The 20,344-nt window shown below is 39.7% G+C and overlaps 1 protein-coding gene across 1 annotated transcript in view; it reads right to left on the reverse strand.

Annotated features, from left to right (window-relative positions):
• Positions 1 to 20,344, reverse strand: part of cdkal1 (CDK5 regulatory subunit associated protein 1 like 1) — a 223,728-nt gene that overhangs the window by 42,822 nt on the left and 160,562 nt on the right. The window contains exon 12 of the mRNA XM_022753568.1: positions 11,398 to 11,460. Within this exon, the coding sequence (XP_022609289.1) occupies positions 11,398 to 11,460 (63 nt within the window). The remainder of the gene's footprint in view (positions 1 to 11,397; positions 11,461 to 20,344) is intronic.

Consider the following 20,344-nt stretch of genomic DNA (forward strand, 5'->3'; position numbering starts at 1 on the left):
ACACACACACACACACACACACACACACACACACACACACACACACACACACACACACACACACACACACACACTGTGCCTGCAGTCAGTTAATGTATCACTTCACCCCCCTGCTGTGCCCCAGTTTTTGTAACTCATCTATAATGAGAATAAATCCTTTACAGTACTGATCCCACATTTGGCCCTATGTACACAGCCCATTTACAGGGCCATGTGTGCAGTCTGTGTGTGTGTGTGTGTGTGTGTGTGTGTGTGTGTGTGTGTGTGTGTGTGTGTGTGTGTGTGTGTGTGTGTGTGTGTGTGTGTTTGCCTGTCTTAAAACATCTATGTCCTGAGTGTAAACTCACTATTCTCCAAATATGGCACAATGTTTCCATGTACACAAGAAATCAAACAACACGGTTACATAAAATCTTACCATAAAACACTTGACTGAAGTTTTTCTTTTCCTTCTGTCTGGCCATTTGTACTGCGTTTTCTTTTCTTTTTTGAGTTTGTGGTGTTTAACAAATCAGGTTATAGAAAGAACACAAAATAATGGTTACTTAAATAGATGTAAACTACAATATTATTCAAATTTGATCAATTCTGACTCAGAATCTACTTATTGGTGTTACTGAAAACTACATCTGACAAATATGTGTTTGAAGCACAAATCTTCATTTTCTGCATATTCACAGTGCCATAACAATTCATTTGGATAAAAGAAAAAAAAATAAATAAAGACGTCCAACTTTAATTTTTCAGGAATCAATAGGCAGAAAAAAAACAGGCAGTTCCTGGATAGATCCCCAGCTCTAGTACATCCCAATGTAAACACACTATGTGCACATATTGACAATATGATTGCTGTGTGTGCACAAGCAAGAGTGCGTGTGGTTAGTTAGTGATTGCTGACTTAACAGATGGAAGGCAGATGTGGAGTGAAAAGTCAGACTGATGTTATTAGCCTCTGGTGGTTTCCCACACAGATGAAGAGATAGATGGGTCGACCAAACTCTGGCACTAAACCTCTTTATCTTAGGAAAAACAACGGTGCAGGGTTTAACAACCTGGGCAAAGTCAGTGGCATTTAAGAAGGATTGTCTCAGTAAAAATTACACTTTTCAGGAAGAGAGGAAATAAATGATATCCTTTCTGACAAACAGTTAAAAAAGCTAAATTTAAGCTGAGTTTTATAAATGCCAAGTGCGACTGATTATAAGACCTTTTTTTCTTTTGAAAAGTAACTCACAGAACAACAGGATAATATGACATACTTCTAATGTGTCAAAGCAACATTGAGGAAAAAAAAGCTGAAAAATATGTAGCATTATTCTATGATACTTTTAACATTGTACAATTTCTAAGGTCGTAAGTTGAAGTAAAGTAACTGTCAAAATAATGGAATTTCTTGTAAGTTCCTTCGGACAAGTGAGTAACCTGTAAATATATATAACTCAAGATAAAAGCTCTGCAACTACCAAGTAAAATCAATAAGTAAATGCAAGATTCCGAACAGTGTTAACATGTAATTTACAACGGAAGATAAGCTTTCCACAGCTTGTTAAATGAGAAGCTAGAGTAGCTAACAAAGAAACTAGTGTAGGTTGCATTTATCAAGGCAAAGTGGATTAATCCTACAGAGATTGGCTGAGTTAGTTCTCTGTCTTGACAAAGTGTGTGTGACTGTGAATGTGTGATACTGTGATAAGATGGGATTTAAATGGAAAGGGTGAATGCAATGGCCAATCTCAAAACACACACAACATTCACACACGAAATAACTCAATTTCTGCAGCTGAATCGCTTCCTCTTTCCCTCTTATGTTTGTTTTGTGTGCTAAATAAAGAGCATCCCTACTTTAGTTTGTAGGTTGGGCTGTTTGGACTGAACATGGAATGAAACCAAGATGAAGTTGAAATCCCTAAACAGCATGGAAGCAAGGAAGACAGGCTGAAAGCCAGGATGAAAGGGAAAAAAAACCCAACAACGGCTTTAGCTTGTAGCCTGAAACCATGCATCTGAATTTCCATATAGATTGTAGTGAGTTTCGTTGAATCAGGCTTCTAATATTTCTAATGACAGGCTATGTTAAGCAATCAGGCACAGACACACAATTACTAGGGCTGATAAGCCTGCATACATGAATACACAAAAACAAATATATTCCAACATTTGCATGCTCACACAAAGCAAAGGTCAATGTTAGTCGAAACTTTGAAACAACTCAAACAATCTTGGCAAATACACTCATACATATGTACACGCACAGACACACAAATACAGTATACAGAAAGAGACGCATCACATACGATGCTGAACCATGATGGAACTTATACCATGGTCAGTGCCCGTTGCTTCTATTGCTCCCATTAAGTGTAAAGCATAGAGATAAAATATATTTTATCATATATGGTTGATTTATTTTAAAGAATAGGAAAAAAAAAACACTTAGCAAGCCCAGCAGGTGTAGAATATAGAGGGGGATATACACACATATCTTTCCAAATGAGCCTGGCTGAATGGGAGGCCTATTGACTGAATCAGAAAGCATTCACACTCCTGTCTAGGAAACCATTTAGCAACACAAGCCCTAATACCACCACCCCCCACCCCCCATTCATTTCTCGGTCCCTTTCTCTCTCCCTCCCCACATTCAGATGTCAGTCACATAACATGTTGTTAAAAAGAAGTAGCTGCAAACCATGGTTTCCTCTGGCCCACTGCTGTGTGTGTGTGCGCGCGCGTGAGTGTGTGTACCTGTCTGTGTTGATGTGTGTGAATAATACACAGGCTTGATGCCTCTGGCCCAACAAATGGAAGCAATCAACAAGCTATTACAGCACACACTGTGTCACTTTGAGAAAGACGGAGTGTGAGTGAGAGAGAGGGAGTGAGGAGGGGAGAGACAGAAAGGAACAGAGGGAAAAAGATGCGGAGTGAAAGAGTAGATATTTTATTTGGAATTTCATTATAAAAGCTAAAAGATTATTGCAAAAAAGCCATTTCCCAATTCAATTCAGTTCAACTAAGGGAACTTATAAAATGTTCCCTAAGCTGGGAAAGTAGATGTACGACAACAATCTCCTTTTTATTTTTCCTTTTTGGCTACACAACCTTGGAACTATGAAAGGCAGACAGAAAGATTCAGTTGACTGCTCCGTAATGTTTACAGCAGCCACCTTTATCATTGTGACTAGGTTAAATAGCTGTTCCTGTCAATGTAAAGTATAACTCTAGTTTCTACTTGTTCGAAAACAAACCAAGACACACAATTTAGAGATAAAAGAGAGTAACACAATATATATCAAAGTTAGAAGTTCCTCAGTCTGAACTGGAGTGTCTGCCTCTGACCCAAATAGCAGCTCTGCTCAGTTGGTTTTGTTTTCTTAAGGTTCAGCATTTGTTGTGTCATAATTGCATCGCAAATAGTAGCTCATTAATTTAGAAAACTTGGCAACACCTCAGAAACTGTTGGCTCCACACTTTCCCTTCTCCTACGGGTGCAAACAAGGATATGACTGTAGAAAAAGAACCAAAAATATTTTAAACCAATTCCTATCATGGTCCACACTTCAGCCATTCTCACCATAAACAGCTGAGGAGATTTTGCATTGTTGTGGCACATATAGAAGTGGTTAAGCATGTTAATTCCCAATGCCACCTTTTTTTTTTTTTATGTTTCTGCAAAATGTGATTCTACACCAGCATCCACATTTAAAACAAACAGAAGAGATACTTAACAGTCTTAGTCTGATCAAAGTATAAACATAATGGATGCTCCCTTTACTGCATCCTTTGTGCTGTTGCAGAACCAAAGGACACAGTGTCACTAACATGAACTTCAGTTTGCGAGTGCACACAAAACTTCTAACAATCCAACAACCCATAAGGAAACTGTACAAGACAGTAAATGTCATGCATATGACTTGAGAAAAGTGTCGTCTAGTATCACCAAAGTGTAAGTGTGTGTTTGTGTGTGTGGTTCTGTGTAAATTGTGCGACACCTATTGCAGGGCATTGATACGACGTTCAGGGCATGTCAACTGTGATGCACATAGCTACATTTAGCCTGTCCTGCAATCCATATTATATCCATTTCTAATTTTAACTGTAAGGTACTCATTTAGTGTAACTGCAGGACATGTCGGGTCTACATTCATGTGGGTTCATTATGACAAATAATACTGGGCTAGGGCATATGACCTCAATGTGCTCCTTTGACATGCACTCAAAGCTATATAAGGCTATATACAGTCAATGTGATGTTAACTTGGCCTTGTAGTGTGTGAAACTATGGCCAGAAACTAAAGAGTCATTTTAATGGCAGCAACTTGCTCATGTGGAAATAGTGATAGGCTTTATATCTAAAGAGAAAGAAAAGTTGATGGTCAACAATGTGAGGCAACAGAGATGAGCTGTACTTTCTTAATAAAGGGAGCAAACTATGCAAACATACTTATATATGTTTACATGTTTAAATCTCAATGGTGTCACTGACAGTAGCAGCAGCCATCAGATTTGAATGGTTTGGAAATACATCACTGATATCTGTAACTATGCAAACAGAATGTGTAAAAAGTAAAGCAGATAAGTAACTTTGAGGATGGGCAGGATCAAAAATCCCTCCTGGTTACAGCCTTTCACATGTCTGACTTAAAAACAAAAATATAAAACCCCAAAACACCCGCTCAGTTAAAATGTTTCAGGGTGCCATGTTTGGCAAGAGCTGAATACTGTTTGTGTGTGTCTTCAGATCAAATAAAATGTAGCTATAGTGTAGTGTTGCATAAATTAGAAAAAAAAATAAAGAACCTGGGAATATTTCAAAGGCAAATGTTTGTTTGGCACCAAATGCACTAAATAATTATGGCGACTCACACATGTGTTTGTACTTCTCTGGGATCATACATGTGTATGTGCTGTGCAAGTCCCTGTTGTGTAACCTTGACAGATTGAGAGCATGTATACATGGCTATAATTCTCCACTGTACAGCAGCAGAAGAAAATCATTTGTTTGGCGAGACGCATTGCAATGTGGGTGGAATATCAGTGTACACAAATACACTCAGTTGTCAGTTTATTTGGAACACCTAGCTAAAACTAATGCAGCCTAATATAACAGTGCTGCTTTAATGTTCAGTTAAAGAGATGTTGATTAATTCATTCAGTCTCATTCAATTCTTCTGTTTCTTCCATGTACAGTGGGATACAACAAATCTTAGCCTATCTAAAGCCGCCAGGGAGGAATCTGTGAGTTTTACAACCCATTTCTTTTGTCGTTCTTGTCATAAAAAGGTCTTCTCAACAATCATCAGATACCCATCAGGTGGCAGGCCTACTTTTAATTAAAATACCTATGAAAAAAAAGCCTATAGATCCCATTAGTCTAATTCTGTCACTAACAAACACACACATCATTACACAACAGCTAATGTTTAGGGATTAAGCGTCAAAACAGATGCCAAAACAACATGCAGTATGGTCGCAATGTGGCACGACAAATGATGACAAGATTGACAGAAGTGAAAGAAGCAGGTATGTGTTGGCTCCACAGGCTTAAGGACCACTTGGTCCCAAGAGGAAAATTGATTAGGACCCTGAACACCAGCTGGCACCTACAGTATATGTGCAGCACCAAACAGATAGCAGATGAGAGAGAGGACACAATTGTCAGGAGCAGACATACAGTACGTGTGTGTTTGTGTTGAGTGTACAGGATATGGGAAATCGTTAACAAACCCTCTATCTAGAACTAATGGAGATGCACGGGAGCAAGGTGTGTTTGTTTAAGTATGTGTGGCTCCCCTAACTCTGAGGGTGTTTATATGCGCTCATATTCTCAGTGTGCTATTTACTTAGTAAGTAAGTACATCAGGCAGCTAACCAGAAGCTACTGAAAGTTACAAGGTAGTCTCCAGTTGGGCGAAGAAATGCATTTGAGAACACATCTCATAGTAAGTTTTCCCAGAATACATCCTAAATTAACACGCAGAACAACCACATTAATTAGCAAATTGGAGATGACACGGTATTTGCAGTTATCAGCATAAAAATAATGGCAACATAATTGACTCTTTGTATGGTAGCAACAAAAGAGCTTAACTAACAACTCTGAAGACTTTCAATTCCTTAAAAGCCTTAATTTAAAAAAATTTAACACATTGACTTGTTCTAGAGTCATGAAGAACCTGGAGACAGACAGAGCAAACGGAAAAAAAAAAAAAGTTCATGGAATAGACAGAAACAGACAGACTGGTGGAGAGACAACTTAAGAGAATGTGGCAAGAAAATAAATCACCATAACCAATATTTCTGTCTCTTTTTTTCCTCCCTCCACTCCCTCCTTTTCTTGCCCTGAATAGCCAGTTAATTAACTGAAAAGGAGAGAAAAAAAAGTGTCTCCAAACAAATGTCAAGTTTGACAAAGATGGAGGTTAGCTTTTCACAACAATGCAAAACAACAGCAGCTTAAAAAAACTCATTCAACAAAATAAAAGTAATTAAAAATGCCAAAAGGGAAAAAGGCAGAATACTAACTGTTTAACTGCAGAAAATATGAAAAAAAAAGAAAAAGAAAAAAGATCTGTTGGGGAGAGAGAGAACTGTAAGACTAATTAACATTTTTTTTTTTTTTCAATTTCTTTAAATGATAATTATGTCAACTTCTATGAGGCCAACTGGGAGTTCGAAATAACTGAAGGGGGAAAGTTTATTGAGTGTAATTAAGTGTTTTATTTTCTGCAAATGCCTTCTTTCGTTTGTAACTCTTTCATTATAAACCTTTCATTTAGCCACCTCTACCTCCCTCCCCATTTCAATCTTCCCTTTTTCTGTTTTGCTCTCCCTCTGTCTCTCTTTCTTTCTCTCTCTCTCTCTCTCTCTCTGTGTCTTGTGTGGTTGGGCAGATGCAACGGGCCATGTTGACAGCTTGTCCCTCCTCTCTTGCCGCAGGGAAAACTGTCACCCCTGTCATTCAGGCCTATAAACACAGCATGGAGAATGTATGTGTGTCCGTGTGTGTGTGTTCTCAGGAGAATATGACAGTGTGGGGTGAGAGGGGAGAAAGGCTTTGTTAGCTCTGCCAGAAACAGCTGAGTGTGTGGACACACACACACACACACACACACACACACACACACACACACACACACACACACACACACACACACACACACACACACACATTGAGTTTGCTGAGAGTGACTTAAGCATGATGAGAGTTTCACAACCTCAACCTGGAAGGGTAAACCCTTCAGGGAGCAAAACTTTACACCAGATGACACAGTGATGCTGCAAAGTGAGAAAAGTCTGTGTATGTGTGTGTGTGTGTGTGTGTGTGTGTGTGTGTGCGTGTGTCTGTGTATGTGCGTGTGTGTCTGGTGTGTTCAAACCTATTTTCAAACCACACATATGAACACATTTGCATGGGGGAATAAAATGTGGTCAGTCTACATAAACAATAGCAAGACCAGCATGCTGGTAGCAAAGTGTATCACCCCTGACTGTCTAATTGATGAATAAAACAGGATTATTACTTGTAAACCGAACAGACACAGCAGAGGCCTATGGGTTAGCAAAGCAGACTTTATACTGTAAAGTTACCAGCTTAAAAATCTCCAAATTAAACATGCAACAGCCCCCCAGTAACAATTTAAAACTCAGCTGTTACCAAAGGTTGAAACTATTAGCTGTGCTGGATGATCCCCTTTAGAAATGTGTCTGAGTTCATGTGAAGAAAGGTGGAACTATAAAAATGTACTTTCACAATGCTGCTTAATCTGGTTGGTTTTTAAATTGTGTTCCCGGTACAATTTTCACACATGTGCCTACTCTGGTTAACAGTGCAGTTCATGTTTTCTTAAGCAGAAACTCATATGAACACAACTCATGCACAACGAAGTTAGAAAATCCAACTATGTGACCTTTAAACTGTGTCTTGGGACCAGAATAGGTTACAGACATGTCCAGTTCAAGACTGTAGCAGATTTGTTTTCAAGGGTGAGGCACCACCACTCATGTGGGACCTAGGCAGCAAAAAACCTGTATTCAAAACAAAAGGCTGAAACATGGCTCAGTGGGTTACACAGTCAAGGCCATAGAGAGTCTGTGTGTGTGTAGTGTGTCTGGGTGTGTGTGTGTCCAGTGCAGGGCATTGGCCCTAGACAAAGTGCTCTGCCAGCTTTCTGCCCACTGGTCTTTTCATTGCTGATGGATGGGCCTTGTTCAGCACCATCTGGCTATAGGATACTTCGCATTAATCATCACAAACACACACACATACACACCCACTGTCTCTTAAAAATACACACACCAAATGAATTGTCTACATGTATATGTACACAAAAAAACATCTAACACATTACAATGGTGTTTAATATGGAGAGGCAAAGTGAAAGAAAAGGAGGACAGAGAAAGAAAGATAAAAAATAAATAAATAAAGAAGGAAAGACAAAAGGAAATGAAACAAACAAAGAAAAAAGAAACTAATATTTGTTCTCATTGACAGCCCATTTTTGCTTGCGTTTAAGTAGCCATTTTCCCCATTTGTGATTCAGAGTTAGCCACGGGAGATTAAGAAACAAGCTTGGTACAAAACAACAATTAGTTCATTTAAAAACATTGTTTCATTTGGTTGGCAGCCTGGAGCTATGGAATAATAAAGCCTCACTAACCTACCATCCCCCACCCCCCGACTCAGTCTTTATTAATGACCTTTTTGTACCTATATAGGAGGATGTGTATTAACAATAATGGCTGTAAAGACACCGATTTCTCCCTTCCCTCTAAATCTGTGTGCTCTCTCCCTCTATCTCTCCCTCCCTCTTTATCTATCTCTCTCCCTCACAGACACACACACACACACACACACACACACACACACACACACACACACACACACACACACACAGATGTGTTAGTAAACACATAATATCCTTACATAAACCGTAAGCTGAAAGGCCAGACACCCAGGGGAATTTAATGTAAAATGAGGGACATTATCAGACTTCATTTATTTCTATCTAACGGCTATGCAGGCTTAATACAAGCTATTTTGCCTCAACATTTCCACGCTGTATGGACATGGGCAAGGACAGGCAGAAACATGGTTGATCTGGGAGGAAGCATGCTTGACATTAGATTTATTATCATTAAATCATATCTCACGGCTATCTGGCTTTGTAACGCAAGGGGATTTATTTGTACATCTACACAATCTATGGAAAGGAATAAGACCGAGAGGAACATGGCTGTAAGCTAAGCTGCATGGGAGATTTACAAGACACTTGCTTAACATGTTAAAAATATTTATGTATGAGGACTATCATACGCCATATAATATGACAGGATTACTTTTGACACATTTTATGCACAAAATATAGTGACATGGGCAAGGTTATCAGTAGGTTAGTTGACATTTTACTCTACTGGGGATCAAAAACATATGAGGTTATATAGCAGTACCAAATGTGGCATCCCTGAGAATCAGAGTAATCACATTTATCAGAAGCAATTTATCCGTCCTCAGAATAGCTGACAACAAAAAATTAATGTATAAATTTGAAAAAAAAACAAAAAAAAACTGTAGATTTCTAATATTAAACAGATTTTTTTAGCTCATCTTCCGGGAGAGGGCATTTCTGAGGGTCTGGGGGTCTGGCTGCGGCCATGTTTCATCCTTAACCCTAACTTTGGAGTGGACAGAGGCTTCGTCCCTGAGGATCTCAAGCTGCGCACTGGCTCAGACTGAATTAAGGAGGTCTAAGAACTGGTGAGACAATACAGTACTGTTAAAGTGGTGGAAAATGAAACACTCCCAATATGCATGCATGCAGATGGAGATTTTTGCTGCAGGGGTTAATTTGAGAAACTGACAGTGTTTGTGTAACATAACAATTTGTCATGAAATTCCTATTTCAAGGGTTTTGGTAGTGATCTGTGAACATATTCAACATATTCGGACGCATTTTTTGGCTTTATCGAAAAACCTGGACCATTTCTTGGGCTTTGTGAGACATTCCAGGACATTTGCAGGAGCATGATCTAACTCACCAAACAATCTAAAGTTTAATGGATCAACATGTTAACAAAAAGCACAAAAACCAGTGAGCACAAAGAGGTGTAAAAGATTGTCTTCACTGATATCTGTAAGATGGAGGAGCTCAGCACAGCAGGCTCAGTATGGCTCAATTCCTCTGGGAATCATACTTGAGCATAGAGCATGTTCACAAATACTAAGTGTCTAATTTAGATGCAGACGTGTTTATGTATCATTAACATATTCTCTGATAACTTTGCTCAATTGTGTTACTTTGTATTAGGTGTGTGCTTTTTCACTCACATGTGCATGTGTGTTCCATATGTACTATTATTAGTGTGTCTGTGTGTTTGAGTGTGTGGGAGGCAGAGATCCATGCCTGTCACAGTGAAAACGTGATCTCTCCCATATCCTTTTAATTAATGTGTAACATTTAACCACTGCAACACGTACACAAACTCCTTTAGAGGTATAAACTCACACTTGGCTAAGCTAAAGCCTTCCCAAATGACAGCGTGACACAAGCTAAAAATGCTTCAATCACCAACATGTTCACAACATTCACTACGAAGTAGCAGGCCACCGCCTTCCTTGCACAAGGAGCTAAGATAAGTCTAATATGTCAAAATGTAATTTTTCATTTTCGTAGCAGCAGAAAAATGTGGTGACAGATGTTGTCACTTTCAGAAGGACATCTTTATGTAAGAACTCACCGAATAAACACACTTTTACGCGTGCGCACACACACACACACACACACACACACACACACACACACAGTTGTCACAAGGATCTCATTATCATAAGCATGCCTGAAGAGAAGCATGTTCAGTCTGTTGTCAGATGTTAACCTCATAATGTATGGGCACATACACGCACACAAATACAGGAGTATACACATACACACAGTTGAGGAGATTTATCTCTGGCTTCAGAATTCAATCTCTGTCTCTCACACTCACACTCACACTCACACACACACACACACACACACACACACACACACACACACACACACACACACACACAGACAGACACAGACATACACACAGACACACACACTCTCACACAATGTAATCAGGAACACTTGAGCTGTCCTCATCCACTTGATAGCTGACAAGAGGCGTTCATCTAGAGGAGACAACTAACTCGTCAGAGCCATAAAAAGAAACTACTTTTGAAGTCAAGTGAAAGCTTCCAGTTTCGGGGTGAATGAGCACTCAGGGTTCTTGCCATTAAGAAATAGGCAGATAAAATAATTCACTGTGTTGCAGAGAAAAAATTAAACACCAGCTTATTTCAAGAGCAAAACTGAAACAAGAAGACAGATACAGAAATGTAAACCAGGGAAACCAGTGAAAGAGTTAGGGTCTTACCTTGTGGTCGTAGGGGTTGTAAGAGTGGAAGAGATGTGACAGCTCTTTAGTCCTCTGTTTTTTCTGTAGAGAAATATAAAAGGAAATTAAAGGTTAAAAGCCACTCATAGAGTATGTATGTGAAACACAGCTAAAAAGACAAATGATAGATAGATTCATCTAGAATCATAAGTGATGATGATGATGTCCTCTGCATTTTCTTGTATTCCTTGATTTGCATTTTTTTTGTCTTGCTGTAGAACTGTAAAGCTTAGTTTTTAAGTTTATAAAACATTATGATATGTAGGGCACACTCTCTACTTTTAGGCAATTGTATTCAAGTATTATCCAAGAGACAAATGAATCACCCGTCAGTAGCACTGTTCGTGTACTTAAGTTATTTAAGTATTTGCTAAAGTATTTTTCATACATTTCTCCACAACATTCACTTTTTCATACATTTTCTTTTCCTCATTTGCTTGTCTCACAGATAACAAAAGATGACATATGGTATGAATATGGACATACAGTTCATCTTCACTCATGTTGACTTATTGGATCACTAAAACAGAGCGAAAAAATTACCATGGCTGAGAACAATGCCCACAGTAATTCATTAAGCCTATAAAATACAGAACGAACAGAGGGGGAAAAAATGTATTTGCCCACCAGCTGGGGCAGAAAATATTTCTCTTTTTCTCATTTTATTCCAGCTCAAAGTCTGGCCTTAACCTTGCATGTCCTTAATGTATAATGAGATGCAGAAGCGTGAGACATGACTGTTTGATGTGTGGCAGTTGTTAATGCAATCAGTTACATGAAGCCGACGCAGTTACAAAGAGCGCTAATTAGCTCGCTGATTAGGCCATGTCTGGTTAAGGGGGAAGGATATATGTATATGCTACTGTAGCTAAAGGGAGTGTGCATTCATTGCCATTCTCTCTCCTCTAACCTGCCTCTGTGTTTTTCAGTGTTAGTATGTAAAGGGCTGGATTCAATGTCCTTAGGCCAGATTCATGCATATGGTGCAGACAACCAAGTCATTCTGCTATCACACACATTAGGCATCATTATAGCATGACAGACACCGCTTCGGGATAGGCAAAGACAGCTTGAGGATGCAGAGAAGGAGGAAAAAAATCTATTAATATGTACAATATGTGTGGTGAAGTTTACAAAGAGGGACCAAGGTTCAAAAGTTAGCAGGAAATAACAGAAGTGCAAACAAAAAAGTTTGGAAGGAAGGTGAAATGAAAGTACTGGGATTGAAGTGTTTAAAGGTGGCGATTGTACTCTTTGCCCTCGGCCAACTACCGGTTTGATTTTCTCTGTCTTTCTCTGCCTCTAGTGAGGCCCATCCTTTCATCATTGCGCCTCTCAACGCTCCTTGCCCTTCTCTCTATTCGTTCCATCAGTGCATCTCTTCACTTCTTTTGCTTCCCCTTGCTCTATATCTACCCTTCTCTTACTCATTCCCTGTTCACCCAGGGCTTATTGCAATCCTGTAATCATTGGACCTTGTCCATCTACCATCCTGATTCCCTCTCACTCTCTCTGCCAAAGGGCTCTCCAGAATCTCCAAATCCTGTTTTCTTTTGTTTTCGTTGGCTTTCCACATATCCCTCAATGCTTCCCCTCTCCCTCGCTCCTTGTGGTTTTCTTCAGTGAGGGAAAACTCATACTAATCATTCTGTCTCCTCTCTCTCGCCCATCCTCCCCCTTATGAGTCTGTCCCTCCACAATCTCACTCTCACTCTCCCTCTGCCTGGAGCACCTCAGGTGAGAGCAATCCTCTAATCATCGCTTCTCAACACCATTCTCTCTCTCCCTGCCACCCCTTCATCACTCTCACCATCATTCCCTATTCAGTGATGCTCAACTGCATGCGAGTGTGTGTGTGGGGTTGTTTTACTACATTTGTGGGGTCTGAAAAGCCAGGCGCTCACTAGATGTGTAGTGCCTGACAGCTTTGTGGGGGACCACAGTACTGGACCCCACAAGTTTAACTGGCTGTTTGAGGGTGAAGAGGGTTAGGATTAGAATTAGGTTTAGGTTGGGGTTTGGCATTCAGTTGTAATGGTTAAGGTAAGGGGCTAGGGAGTGCGTGATGTCAATGATGGTGCTCATAAATATAGTAAAACAAGGATGTGTGTGTGTGTGACCGCAGGTAAGGATTTCTCAAAGCCCCAATGAGGTCCCAGCAGAATTTATCCAGTTCAATAGTGTACACACACACACACACACACACACACACACACACACACACACACACACACACACACACGCATACCTAGAAAAACACACACCACAGGCACAAATACTAACACATGCTCACACACTGACTCACACAAACACATACTGTATACTAAAAAAAAGGTGTGAAAACATGCCAAATACAAGGTAATTCAAAGGGCAACATGAAAACACAAGGAAAGGAGACAATTGAAAGAGAAAACTGAAAGCAGACAGAACAAAACAGATTAAAAAAAGATACAAAATGGTGAGAGAAAAATACCTGGAGATCCATTCCTAATCTCCTACCATAACAGGAATTACAGAAGAGGAAACCTCATCTCATTACTTGTAATCCTTGAGTCGTGCAGTTTTCTAAAGTGATGTTGCCACTTACATGAAGGTTAGGAGGTAGACATTTGTGATAGTGAGATCCTCAGTTTAAATCCTTATACTAGTGTTGGAAAAAGATGTTGAGCGAGTGAATATCCTCATTATCCCACAACACCTGCTTTTGAGCAAAAACTACACCCTGAGTTGCACCTGGGGAACTGATAAGTAGCCACTAGCAGAAGGCCTACACTTCTGAGGTGGAGATGTGTAAACTTCGTTATGTGAACCAAGATGAGGTTGAAACACAACACAGCAACACTTGTTCTGTAAGGGTGTTCAGCTGCAAACATTTTGAGGCCGAGTATAGCTGATAAAAATCAACCGTCAATGAAAGTGGACTTTTGCCTGAAGGTGTTTGCCTTCAGCGTGCCAGGTGGGATTTGTCAGTATGCATCACAGTAGGTTTAAACTACTACATGATTCCACATGATTAAAACACAAAAAAAAATCGTATACTGTGCGAATACAACCAGAACCTGCTTTTAATACAGACCAATCTAATCTATATTGAAGACAGTGCAGCATTTACACGATCTGTGACCACCCTGTTAAATGTCAGGGGTTCCATGAGTCAAATTTGTATCACCTTCCCTATTCTATCGTATCTTTAATTCTAAGAGCTTTATTAATGTGTCTGTGTACAGGTATGTGTGTGTGCGTGGATGTGTATGTGAGTGTGTGTGTGTGTGTGTGGTCCATCAACCAGAGATGTTAATCTAGCATGCCGTTGAGGTTGTGTTAGTGACAGCCCAGCAAGTGCAAAGCCACTCCGCGTGTGTGTGTGTCTGTGGACCTGTCAACGTGGTGATGATGAACGATGGTGGTTACAATGACGTCCATCTGTTGTTGCCGCCAGAGACGAATGCGGCGTCTAAGGGGAAGTGACATTACATGGATGTATACACTTGTACTCATACACAGCCTCCAAACACACACAGGACCGGTGTAGACAGGGGCACATATGCAAAAACTTCCACACTTAACCACTGCTGTTCTACATAAAACTATTTCATGTAAATATCTGCTTGAGACAGAAACTCTGAGACAAGATAAGCAGTTCTTGAGTGCAACTACCTTGACACAACCTGAATAGATACAATATTAAGACTAGGAAATAATTATGACCAGACTGGCCACTTCTTAAAAGTAACATTTTAGTCAGAAATATGAAAGAAAGACTGAGAAAAGAAATCTGACGCATACATGATAATGATTGAAGACACAGTCAGAACTAATGTGACGTGTTTGTGTGTGTGATTTTAAGTATGTGTGCACACACACTCTCATGGTAGGCAAAGGTTATTTGTAAGATAATATTTTGTGTGCACAATAACACAACCAGGACGGTATGGACTTGGTTCAATGTTTGTCTATCTCAGAGAAAATGCATGTGTGTGTGTTTGTTTTACTATATTCGTGGGGAATAGGAGTCCACTATACCTGTGGGGTCCGTGGTGCTTTGTGTGCGGATGTGTGTGCAGATGTGTGTCAGTATGCCCAAGTGTGAGTATGTTGTGGGGCAAGGTAACAGTGATCTTGCCTTGGCTGGTACTGTATGAGCTTCCGGCTCACCAGTATGTTCCCATTTGTCTTTCCCTAATGGCAGACAGATGTCAGTGCTATAGAGCCTACACCCACGGCATGTGTGTGTGTGTGTGTGTGTGTGTGTGTGTGTGTGTGTGCATGCGCGCGTGTGTGTTACATTACTCAAAAAAAAACCTTAGGCATAATCTGAGTGTGCCTCTGTCTTTGTGTGCGAAGGATTAACACTTCCTAAAGCATCACGATGAGAGTGGTCACAATAGTGATGCTCCGAATGTGTGTGACCTTCGTCTCTCTACAGAGGTCACTATATGCATAACATGTATTGTACAGCTACAATATGTTGACTTGTGTCAAATCTGCTGCATCTTCTGTCAACTAAGGTGTCCACAAGGCCTCCAATTTAAATTGTTAATACAGAGAGAGGAAGACATAAAATTAGATTTTGCTTACTAATCAAATTCAACCAAAGTGTTGCTGAATGGACACAGAAATGTGACCATATGTGAGCTATTTTCACACTCAATACTAATGAAATGCCTAAAAGCAGCTCTTTGAATGTAATCATGTTGCATCAGCAGAGACTACAAACTTTAAGTGATTTGATCATGTCATTAAGACAAATATTCAGGTCAGTTAACTAGTCACATACAACAGCCACAATCGCTATAAATCTCACCAACTTTGGACTATGAAACTTTTTTCAGTTGAATTCCCTTATGAATCTTGTTCGAAAAACTCTTTGGTCTATTGAAAATAAATTAGTTATTTCATGTCATTGTTGGAAAATGCAACATTTTAAAAAAAAAAAAGTTTGCTTTGATCACCAATATTATCTCTCTGCAGCATCAACTCAATTTCCCCTCAGGGATCAGTAACATTCCACTTGAATAAAATCTACACTTACAGTATGTGTTACTTCCTTATACTCAGACCAAGTGGAGATCTTCATTTTTACAGCCTACAGAATATAGTTACTGTCAGTCCCTCCGGCAAGTTAAAACAGTAGAATGAACAGCATATTGATGACATATTCAGGTACATAATGCGCTTGAAGGTGGCAAGCAAAAACTGTGATCATTAAAATGCAATGTGTTATCCCTTCCATTATTAGTGGACTAGGTCCTCATTAATCAAGTGCAGACCTACCTGGTCCCAGACAGCAACTTAACCATTAACTCAACCTTAATACCTGTTAGACTGCCTTTAGTCAAGCATTATTATCTCCCCTGATATGTGTGTGAGAGAGTACATGTCTGCATTTGAGACAAAGAGAGGGAGAAAAGCATAGATGTGTGTGTCTGTGTGTGTCCATGCCTGTGTTTGTGTGTGTGCCCAGGCGTAGATAAATTATAGTGAAGCTAGATGATGGAGCTACTAGTGGCTGGCCAGCTGTTTCACTTTGACAGCTGCTGCACTGGTGCCTCGTGGGTAATGGAGTTCTTAACCAATTACAACCTGGGGAAATTAAAAACACTGTCCAACTAGAACAGCTAATCTTCTTCTCTATCACTTCTTTCTGCAGCTGCTCATTCTCAACTCTTCCTTACATACCAATAGACATCCCAACACACACATACACACTCTCCACTCAGCAAGTCCATTTATCAAGGCTAAGTTCTAGTCACCTGGGGATGATTATGGAGATCCAAGCTAATAGCATTCACATCCCTTTATTCTCAACATGCTCCATTCCCTCTCTCCATCCCTCTATCCCTGTGGTCTCCGACTCTCTCCATCTGCCTCTGCTTGCCCCACTGTGCTGCATTCTCTCATATATCATCTATTAAAATAGTTAATAAGTTAGACCTACAGATAGCACAAAACACCTGGACCTCGTCACACCTGGATACTCACCAGCTCTATGTGTTCTCTCTGCTTCACTGACTGACTCACTGAGACAAATCTGTCAATGTATTTCTCTATTCAAATATGTATTTTTGTCACAGCTGGAAATCAGACTGCTGAAGCAAAACCATACTTTCTAACATTACACAATCAAAATAAAAATGGAAGTATATGAATTACATATATCACCAAATATTCAATATATTTGATGTGACACCATCAATCACTTTTTAGGAAGAGTGTGTTCTTGCGGCTTTACCAGCAGAGCGGATGCTCTAGCAAAAAGGTGTGGAAAAAATACTTTGCAACACAAATTGAATAACTAAAAGGAGTGCTTCTCTTATTTTTTCTTTTTTTAAATCACTTTTACACACTGATATTAACTCCGTCATCCAACATCAGTTTTGTATTTTGCTGCAAGGAGCCAGTATTAGTAAAATGAGTTAATCTTTTGGCTTTAGTACCCTGCATAATATTTCTTTCTCTAATGAGAAATAATGTTTGGAGTGAATGCAGGAAAAACAGCTAGGGAGAAAACACTGTTCTTGCAAAAGAAAGAAAAGATCATTAAAAAAAAAGGAAATATCTGCACTTTAAAAAACGCATAGTTTGTTACACATTTTAAGATTTAGACCACTGCTCAACCGCAGCCAAACTGCCCAATAACATTCTTATGAGCTGCCACATTTAGTAAGTAATTACTTATGGTGGCCAGTCAAACTTCCAAGGGGGGTGGTGCCCCTCCAGGGCCCACAATGGCCATGCCCCTATAGCTGTTTCTTTTTGTCTTACTTTACTCCATCCATCTGCTTTCCCTCTCAGCTATTCTCCCTATCCTACCTCTTTCTTTACCTTCTCTCTCCCTCTCTCTCCCTCTCCCTCTCTCACACAGGCCTCCCTCTGTCTCTGTTTCCTACTCCATCTAGTTCTCCATCCATCCCTCCTGTGGCTATTCAACACAGTTGTGTTCCAGACAAGCCATCTGGTGCACTTTATTAATGACTGACCCTACATGGCCTAGACATCGCCTAGCTGCCACCACTCAGTGTGTGTGTGTGTGTGTGTGTGTGTGTGTGTGTGTTTGTCTGTCTGTATGCCTGTCTGTGTGTTTGTGTGTGTGTGTATGTGTAAGAACAGGTGCATGCTGACTGATGATGTGATGTTGTGTGCCGCTCTAACCACCAAAGCAGGTGTACTGGTTACAGGGACCCTAACATATTATTTCGACTCACTCTCACCTTTTGCTATTCTCTGTTAAGCACAAATATGCAATTAACTTAAATTCAAACATTCATTTAAATGACCCCATGAAAACTGCAAAATGAAGGAGATCTACCACTGATCAAGTGAAGCAAGCCACCCCCCTTTAATGCCTGTGCATGTCAGGTAATTTACAATGTACTTCAAAATGCTTAATTTATTAATTAGCACAAAGCTCATAGTAATTTAAAAAATATAACTAGCTATTATAATAATTTCATATGTTAAAAAAGGGTGATGTGGCAATAAAAGGTTTCAACAGAAACCAGCAAAGTGTCACAATCTGACAATCTCATAGCTGCCTGCAGAATGAAGTCTTGGATAGATGCATGGTGACATCCAACCGCTGACAATAACTGTCGGATGAGACGGATGGAGGAGAAAGAAAGAAGAGGGGGGAAAAGATAAGAAGAAGAGAGGCAGCGATTTGGTTGTCTGGGGATTGATCCCTCTAAGACACACTCAGCTTCTCCTCAGAGACTGAAGACAGGAAGAAGGGAGGAGGGAAAAAGAGAATGACTTATGAAGACGCTCCACTTGAAAGAGATGTCTCAACACTTTGATGGTAAAGAGAGAGGGAGTGCAAATGCAAGAAGAGACAGGACATGCAGTATAGAGTACTGCATACTGTAAGAGGTCAAACCAAAGGAAAAAAAAAAAGGTCAGAACAAGTAGCATGCAAACCACAGTTAAGATTTAATAAGTACATGCGAGTGATAATGTAAGTTAGCAACTATGAATGAGCCTACTTCATGTAGACTGACCAACTGAGAAGTGCCAAGCCGAGCTGATTAAACAGTGATTCTTTCTGCTAAGCAGTGCTCTATCGAATTCAATAAACAAGACACCAAACTTCAATTGACCAAAATATGTATGTATAATTGTGTATCAAATCTATTTTGAGCATAACGAACATGAGCATGAAGTCAAATTAGATTGCAGCGGGGCTTGAGTGATTATCAATGTTCATAAGCAACATTGCTGCAAATTATGTTTTACAATTATATTACAAATGACTATGGTTCTGTAAACAATGATGTAGCTGAGAAACCTATGAGGCAAAAGGTAAAGAAACTGCTGGAGCTGTCTCTCTTACACACACCTTTGCAAACAATTATGACTTCATTAGCTGCTAATTGTTTCATTTGGCAGCAGATTGAGAAAGAGAGGAAGAGAGAGCGTATCTGTCAGCAGCAAACACTAACAGACAATGTGTTAGTGCCTCGAGATGCACTTACTCTAATGGCCTTTAGATCTTGACTCTGAGAAAAGTCGGACTTGTGGTGCAGTAAAAGGTCAAATATTTTTAAATTCTCTCTTAAAATACCTTAATACATATCTTTTTTTTGACAGAACATAACAATCATGATCACAAAATTTCACCTCTCTTTCTGTCAGTTCTGTAAATAATTGTTGATTTAAGGAGATAATGCAGCTAACACTCTGGACATCTTGGCTTAACTGACAGACATCTTATCCTATCGCAGTTGCTGTTTGTTCAACCCAACTCAGACCTGCTCAAAGCGTTCTCTACTTAAAACAAATTTGGATTTTTGGTCCCATTTAACTGCCAGCATCAGGTTTAACTCCAAGCAAGCTTTAATATGTACACAGCAACACTGAGATGCTTCCATATGAATACTGTATGTGTCTGTCTGTCTGTCTGAAAGGGATAGTAAGACATTGTAACTCT

The sequence above is a fragment of the Seriola dumerili genome, unplaced genomic scaffold (genome assembly GCF_002260705.1).
Source record: "Seriola dumerili isolate Sdu_G_001 unplaced genomic scaffold, Sdu_1.0 BDQW01000191.1, whole genome shotgun sequence".
NCBI classification, from domain to species: domain Eukaryota; kingdom Metazoa; phylum Chordata; class Actinopteri; order Carangiformes; family Carangidae; genus Seriola; species Seriola dumerili.